Source organism: Ursus arctos, unplaced genomic scaffold (assembly GCF_023065955.2).
Source record: "Ursus arctos isolate Adak ecotype North America unplaced genomic scaffold, UrsArc2.0 scaffold_21, whole genome shotgun sequence".
NCBI lineage: Eukaryota > Metazoa > Chordata > Mammalia > Carnivora > Ursidae > Ursus > Ursus arctos.
In genome coordinates, this window is record NW_026622886.1 from 40,361,237 (window position 1) to 40,369,842 (window position 8,606).

An 8,606-nucleotide genomic window follows, 5' to 3' on the forward strand; every position below is an offset into this window, starting at 1 on the left:
GAAAAATAGGACTTGGGAAGGTAAGGCACAGTGCAGAGGTGACAGGATCAGTGGAAGGTCTTGGCAGACTTATTGAAATCGGGGTACCCATGGGGATTAGTTTTAAAGGTAGGAGGTGGTGGTCCAAAATTGGAAGTCTGGAAGCTTCTTGGAAGTCAAGGATGCTTCTTAGAAGAAGTACTAATTGGGTTGAGATATTGAGGAAGAGGAAGAGTTGACGGCATAAAAAGGGTGGAGGAGAGAAGCATAGCATGTGTCAGTATCCTGGGGTGAGAAAGAACATAGGGTTCTTTTTTTTTTTAATTAATTTATTTCAGAGAGAGACAGTGTGCAAGCAACTGTGGGGAGGGGCAGAGAAGAGGAAGAGAGAGAGTCTTAAGCAGACTCCACACCGAGTGGAGGAGCCTGATGTGGGGCTTGATCTCATGACCCTGAGATTATGACCTGAGTCAGAACCAGGAGTCGAATGCTTAGCAAATTGTATACCACCCAAGGGCCCCCATAGGGTTCTAAAAAACAAAGGCAAGTATAGTGTGTGGCAGGGAGTAGGTCAAGATGAGTCTAGAAAAGATAGCAGTATGGAAAATTTTTGTCATTATCTTGAGAGCAATGGGAAGCCATTGAAATATTTTAAAGACCTTTCTGGTTGCCATGGAAAGCAAGAGTAGACTGTGGTTACCCTTAGAAGGTCATTGGGGTATTCGAAGTAGGACGTGTTGTAAGGAGGGTGGGCCTGGACTGAAGTGGATGAAACTGAAGAATTGTGTAAGGGGAACAAAATCAAGGCTTGGTGCTGGGTTGCATCATGGGGGCAGTGAGAGACCATGAATGATTTTTAGGTTTCTGTCTTGCCCAACAGGATTGATGGGGATGCCATGTACTGAGTAAGAGAGCTCTGGACAGAAACCACCTTTGGAGGGGGACATCAGGAATTTCACTTTCATTCACTCAATTCGATATGTAATGTGCTCTTACTATGTGTCAGGCACCGTTCTAGGATCTGGGGATTCACTGGTAATCACGACAGAATCCCTGCCATCATGGAGCTCACCTTTTCATTTTGAGAAATAGATAATTTTTTAAAAAGATAATTTCAGCACAAATAAAATCACAAAGGCCCTCCGAGGTGGGGGTGAGGTTACTTTACATTAGGCCATCAGGACAGGCACCTCTGAGGAGGTGACATTTTAGCTAAGAGCTGACTCATGAGGGGTGTGTCCAGGCAGAGAGTAGCAGAGAGCAGTAAGTACTAGTGGGCAGCGGTGAGAGTTTTAAAGAGTAAGAAGACCAGTGTGACTGGGGCGAGGAGAGGGTAGGAAATGAGCTTTGGAGGGGGGTTTGGGTAAGGAGGGGGGATGTCATTCTGAGGCACTGGGAAGCCCTGGGGGGTTTAAAGCTACACAGCAAACATGATCTGATTTACGTAATGAAATCACTCTGGCTATTCAGTGGAGAATGGGCTGTATGGGGGGTGGGGATGGGGTGAGGCCAATGAGAAGGCTTTAGGCTCAAAAACAGATCACCAAGGCCATTAAATTAAACTTGGGAAGCCCATATGTTACAAATATTCTAGAGTTTCATTCAGGCCTTTTTAGCAGTAGTGAAACCAGTATGACGGATCTCAAATTCTGTGTATATATGTAGAAAAAGAAAAAAAAAATCGAACAGTTTTCCTAAGTGCTAATTATAATTATAAAAAGGGAAGCAAGAGAAAGATTTGTGATTTTAAAGATTTAAAGAGAAATGTTTGTCAGAGAAGACCTCAGGCCTTCTCCACTTCAAAGCAGTAGGTTCTCTAATTGCAGAAAACAATATCTAAGGTCAGAAAGCACTGTTTTGAATATTGTGTCAATAAACCCAAAGTCAATGAGTAAAGGCCACATTTACAAGGAATAATTAGGAAAGTTTGGAACTGTGTTTGATTTTACTCGTTTGAATTCTCCTAATAAGTAAAATTATACAAGGACTTTTAGGATAGTGATACGTTATCACTGTGGAAAATAGAAAATACTGACCAACTAAACAGAATAAATGCTGTCCTCCCTACTGTTCAGGGGCAGCCATTATTGAATGCTTGAGTTCTTTAGATATATAGTGTATTTGTCTATTGTGCTTTAGATAAGGTTTCATAATCTATTTTTTTCTCACTTGGCAATGAATTGTGAACATATTTACATATCATTAAATATCACTTACAATTAAGTCTTAATAGTGACATGATAGGCAACCTGTAGTTATACCAGCTGTTTATTATTGAAAGCAGTTTTTTAAAACCAGATGCCTATTGTTATTTCTTACTTTTTTTGTTTTGAAGAAATGCTGTAAAGGAATCATCCTTTAACTACTTTTTTGTTCATATTATCTCTTTTTGTGTAAATACTCTGCAAGTGTTATTGTGTGATAAAAGAACACAAAATTTTAAGGCTTTGCTGTTTTACCAGCTCCCCAGAGAGATTGTGCTCCCAACAACACTCTAGGAGAGTGCCAATTTTTTTATATCCTTGTCAGCATTGGGTATTATAGTGTGACTTTCAAAAAAATTTTTATCTTTTAATTTGCTGAGTGAAAAATCAGTATCTTGGCGCTTTTATTTTGAAATTATTTGATTACTAGTGAGATAGGATGTTTCTGCTGTTTGTAATTTGTCTATATAAGTCGCTTATATATATCATTTTTCCATTTTTAATTTATATTTTACTACTTTAAAAGAAATATTTATGTAGCAATGATAGTTCATTGTCAATATATGTTGTATATTTTCCTCAAATTTGTGATTTAAAATTGTTTTAATGTTTATATGTTTTTATATAACTAAATATGTTTACCAGTTTTGGTTGTTAGGCTTATAAAATCTTCCCCACACAGAATTTACATAGATTTTCCCCATAATTTCTCCTACTGCTTTTATGGTTTTATTTTTTGTGTGTTTAAAGGTTTGATTTTTTATATATATATAGACACTTTTTTTTTTTTTTTTTTCCTTTGGGGTCACTTAGAAAGAAAGTCGTGCTATATCCCTCCTGACTTCTCCAGCTGCTGGTATAAAAACAATCGATCCCCTGCCTTTGAGGGAAGATTCTGAAACCAATGTCCCCAAATTTGCTGAGGTAACTCTTCCAGTTTCAAAAATTCCAGAATATCCAACAAACACACCTGGGCAGTCTCCTTCTCCGCCCTGTGCTGCTTCCTACTGGCATCCCTCTCGTCGAATTCAGGGCTCTCTGAGAGATCCAGAATTTCAGCATAATGGTAATTATTTTGGTTTTAATTTTTTGTCTTTTAAAATGAAAGTATGATGGGTACAAAGGCTTAAGTAAGTACTATATGTTAATAAATTATGTTACGTAGTATTTTAGTTAAGGTAACAGATTTCTTTAAACGGGGAAAGTCTCATCTCCTCTCTGGAACACTTAACTGTGCTATAACCCCAGTTCACTTTTGTATAATTGTGAGGTTGCTTCCTTTCTTTTTTTTTTTTTTTTAAGATTTTATTTATTTATTTGAGAGAGAGAGAGTAAGAGCCATGGGGACCGGGCAGAGGGAGGGAGAGAAGCAGACTCTGTACTGAGCAGGGAGCCCAATGTGGGGCTCAGTTCCAGAACCCCGAGATCATGTCCTGAGCCACAGGCAGCAGCTTCACCACCTGAGCCACCCAGGCGCCCCAAGTGTGAGGCTTCTTTCAAGTTCTTTCCTATACACAGAGAGGCAACCCCCTGGATGCCAGTAGCACCCCTTTCCCAGGTGTGACATCTACAGATGTCTTCAGACATTGCTAAATGCTGCCTGGATAGCGAATTCAAGGCCATAAGTTATTTTTCTTTCATTTTATTAGGCATTGCTGTGCTCTTTTCTAGCTTCCACTTTTACTGTTGAAAAGTCTTGTGTTCTCATTTTTTTATCATTGTGTGTGGCTTCTTTTCCCCTGGCATCTTTGGAGACCTTCTCTTCATACTCAGTGCTCTGAGCTTTTACCACAGGTCTCTGTTTTGCTAGTGCTCAGTGGACTTTTTCAGCCAGGGAACTTGGTTCCTCACTTTCTCGAATTATTTAATCAGTAATTCCTTCCCCTCCATTTTTTGTTTCCTCCTCTCCTGGCACGCCTTGTTATTCTGATGTTGGACATGATCTTATTTTCTTATCTTACCTTTCCTATTTTCCATCTCTGTCTTTTTATTTTAATTTGAAAGGGTTACTCATTTTTATTTTTTACCTCTTCTTCTGAGTTTTAAAACATTTTTTTGCTATATTTTTAATTTCTAAGAATTTTTTAACCCTGTATGCTCCCCGATACAGCATCTTGTCCTTATTTTATGGATGTCATGTTCTATCTCTTTGAAGAGATAAATGTTATATAGAATTCCCCTGTTTTGACGATGGTACCCTTGCCCTCAGTTGAACCTGTGTCCTTCAATGAGAATCGCTCTGGTAAATCTTTGGAGATGGAACCTCCATGCCTTTTTTGGGAGGAAGGGCAGTGAGTCAACTGCAAATTTAAAGAAGGATTTGGCAGCCTGTTCTGTAAACCAGTTTCCTGGTTCAGTCTTACCTTCACTCCAACTTTCAAGGGTACTTAGTACTCCTAAACCAGAGCCAGGAGAGGAGAACAAATTAGCTGCTTCTTGGTTTCCTTCCTCTGCTGGCTTAGGATTCAGCTCAGGTATGACAAGGACACACTCACTGCTTTTCTGTTTGCTTTCCATTTTCCAAAATTTTGTTGCTGTTTTGTTGTGTTTCATTTTCTCTGTGCTATGGGCTTATGTCATTCTTATAAGTGTATGTAGTCTACCTACCATCTTTAAACAGAAGCCTACTGCATTTCTTTAAAGTTAAAATAGATCAATATTGTCACTGTAAAGAATTCTAGAAATTTTCTATTGTTTGTTTACATATTTGCTAAGCACATTATAAGTTAGCGAATGGTCTGTTAATAATAATTTCTATTAAAATATAAAATAATAAAATTTTTGACAGTCTACTTTCACTAAGATTCTCCTGTAAATAAGATATACTGTTAGGTGGCTTTGAAGGATAATTTTTCTGCCTTTTTTTTTTTCAGTGGGAAAAGCAAAGATGAACAATTTCCAGTTGCCTCAGCATGAAGTCTTTAATGATGAAGGTATTTCAGTAGTGAATTAACAAATGATCAAAGTGTGAGGTTTTATTATATGGTAGATCATAATAGTATTATGATCTCAACATTGGATTAGCACTGTATAGTTTACCAAGCACTTCCACAGATATTATTTCATTAGATCTGTGAAACCCTGTGAGGGGGGTAAAATTATCCCCATTTACAAATGAGTAAACTGGGACCTAACATTTTGAAGAATTTTTTTTAGGGCAAACAGATGATAAGAGAGATTATGCCTAGCCTCACACCTGAGGTCAATACTCCTGTTTTTCCATCCTGGCTAGCTGGGGGTTCAGGAGTTTGGTCTAGCATATCTATCACTTTTTTCAAATGTCTATATATTGCCAATTTTCAGTTCTCAAAAAAAAAATATGATTAGGGAAAATGGACTTTTTTCTTGTGTAGCAGTCATTCTGACAAATTCATTTGCTTCTAATAGTGGCAGGAGGAATTTTGAATTCCTGATGTGAACAATCAAAATTATTATTTTAATTCATCCTAAAATGTATGAAATTACTGAATTTATAAATTTTGGATTTGAAAGTAAATTTGAATTAATACTTTATATATTATAAGTTCATATACATTGAAGATTTTCTCTCCTCTTAGCAAACTTGGGACTTCTTTCAGAATTCATTGAGCTAGAAATCAAGTTATTATGTTTTGAAATGCAAACATCTGGACACTTTGAATCCAGTTGTGTTTTCTTCTTAATGGAAGAACAGTGTTTACAAACAACCTTATAATAGATTTGCTTACTGAGAATGAGGAATTTCTGTAATAAGAAGGGTAGCATGTTGAAGTCAAACATTATTTCTACATTAAGTGAAATTATTCTGGAAATGTGATGTAAGCACTATGTTAAGGTATAGCATTTGTTTTAAAAATGCTCACAAAAGCTTTTTGCTTTTTAGAACAGCTGTGCTTTTTAAAGTAGGACAAGACAGTATGATGATGAATTATTTCCAAGTAATACTGAAATCACAGGCCATGTGTTTAGGTAAAATGACATTGTGGGATTTCAGGCAGGAAACAGAATGCTCATTTAGCATTAAAATGTTTGATTTCTAAGTATGGTAAACTTGGGAAATTATGGTGAACTATCCTGAAAATGTTAATATCTTATATTTTAATAATTTTTTTCTGACAGTCAATATTGACATTACCAAGCTTGATGCTTTTAATTTTCTGTTAATGTTATAAAACAGTATTTTTATTAGAGATGTTTTCTACATTGATTATAATTTTTTCATTGCAGATGAGGACAGATTATCTGAGATTTCTGCTCGCTCTGCAGCTTCTAGTCTCCGGGCTTTTCAAACTCTGGCACGAGCTCAGAAAAGGAAGGAGAATTTCTGGGGCAAAACATAATTAAATGTGTATCTAGTGAGCTGCTTAACAATCTAGGAACAATTGGCATAATTTTTCTTTATTGCTTTACTATGTTGAGACTTTTCAAGTGCTTGGATTTTTTTCCCCAACATTTCCTACTTAAAAAGAATTGGTTGACTTTTCAATAGCCAATTCAGTTTACTTGGAAAATTTTAACACAGGTTCATAAAAATTCAACTTAAAGAATTCTTTTGACACCTATCCCAAAGTACAAAGATGTAGATTTCTTCACATGTTGTAAGTTTTATATCAAGGATAGCTGGTAGAATTGTGAATTTTACCTATCCACAGAATATTCTAAAAAAGGAACAAAGTGAAGTAAAAATTAAGATCCAAGCGTGAAGTATATATTCCTTGAAGATTGGTGTTGTTTATCTTTATGATTTGTAGATGTCATAAGATGAATTTGTTGTTCCTGTAACTTTTGCTGTAGTATTTCTTTTTATTTTAGTACCTTCTATACGTGGTTGCAGTGTTAAGAAAATTGTACTTTAAATTGAAAATATGAGCTGTATATATTTTTCTTATTTATGTAACAAAGTTTCCTGAGAGAATATGTATTTTTGATCTTTGTGTGTATTCTATTTGTATAAGGACTTTGGCTTACATTTGAATAATGTCTAAATTTTGAAAAATTATTTGTATAATGGAGAGTTAAAACTTTGTAGATATTTTGAAATAAAAATTGATCAAGTATTTCAATTCTGTTTGTTTGAAGTGTTTCATGTTTTTGGCTTCTCCAGAGAGTTGCTACATGGAATAAATAATTATCTTTTAGAAACAGGTTAACTAAATGTTCTACTTCTTTTGCAGCTGTCCAAATTCAACAAAACTGGAGTCCACAATAATTTTGTATGAATATAGGGAAAATGCAGCATTTACAAGGCAGATTTATTTTCAAAAATTTAACACATAATTTTTGACTATTCTTTACTCATAGGACATATTCTGTTTTCTTACTCTTTACTTCATCTTGCAAATCATAAATCGAATTTTCTGAAAATATGAATTTCATAAACGTGATGTTTATAAGAATACACTGAAGACAAATACACAAAATAGTCATACCTGTTGGTTAGAAAACAAATGAAAAGTCTGTTTTAAAGTGCTTAATTTGGTTAAAAGTGCTTTTGCAAATCATTGATTCACAGTAAGGTTGTTAAAGATCTTATATTACGGGGTTATAAATAACTGGGCATACAAATATTTGCTTACATCTCACTGGCATTAAAATTGTTTATAAAAGTTATTAAGGCACTAAAGGTGGGAATCAAAGTTAGAAATTAGTGTATAATTGCTGTTTAGAACACAAAATCATTTGGCTTTCATACACATGTACTGAGGCATATTATCTGTAAGATAAATTTGGAGCTTACTGTGTCCCTAGAAGCTTAGAGGTATCATTATCTTCTTCCTCAAAAGCTGGTTAGTTTAATTGGTTACCATAGAGTTTTCAATGACCACTGATCTACAGTAAAGAAAGGAATTATAGCTAGCTTGCAGGGAATTGTGTATAACAGTCTATGTTACCCTAAGCTACAGACTGTAAAATATGGGTGCACCTGTTGGAGTAAGTCACACCACATGAACTTGCTCTATTGGATGTTCGGTAGATTAGGGAATGGTTCTTATGAGGTTGAGGTTATCCCCAGTCTCTGGGTGACAATTTAGCTTTGTAGTATCCTGCTGACAGCCTCTTAAAAGCACTACTCAGTGGCCCTGGGGAGAGAAGAGTGTTGAGAGATCAGTATTCTGTACTGAAAGCAGCTCAAAGGACATGCATTTGAGTTTGTGGGTAAATAGTTTCAGTTACACGAGAAATATGCCATGATACTTGCTGGAGTTTAGGCGCTGGCATTGTTAATTTTTAAATCAATTTTGTTAAAGCATAATTTCATGTACAACAAACTGCAATAAAAAAAAATTACAGCTCAATGAGTTTGGAAAGAACATATACATCTGTGAAACCGCCCTACAAGATTTGTTATTACAGATCCATCATCCTAAATTTCATTTCCCTCTGCAGTTCAATCCTTCCTTCCACCCCTAATCCCAAAGCCATTGCTAATCTGCGGTCAGTATT

General features: G+C 35.7%; 1 protein-coding gene across 3 annotated transcripts in view; it reads left to right on the forward strand.

Moving 5' to 3' along the window:
* The window catches only part of MDM1 (Mdm1 nuclear protein), a 30,946-nt gene extending 23,721 nt beyond the window's left edge, over positions 1-7,225 (forward strand). For all 3 annotated transcript variants that reach the window (XM_026500083.4, XM_026500084.3, XM_044384628.3), the window contains 3 exons: positions 2,997-3,249; positions 5,057-5,116; positions 6,390-7,225. In XM_026500083.4, the coding sequence (XP_026355868.1) occupies positions 2,997-3,249; positions 5,057-5,116; positions 6,390-6,502 (426 nt within the window). In that variant the 3' untranslated portion in view covers positions 6,503-7,225. The remainder of the gene's footprint in view (positions 1-2,996; positions 3,250-5,056; positions 5,117-6,389) is intronic.
* Positions 7,226-8,606: the final 1,381 nt, after the last annotated feature.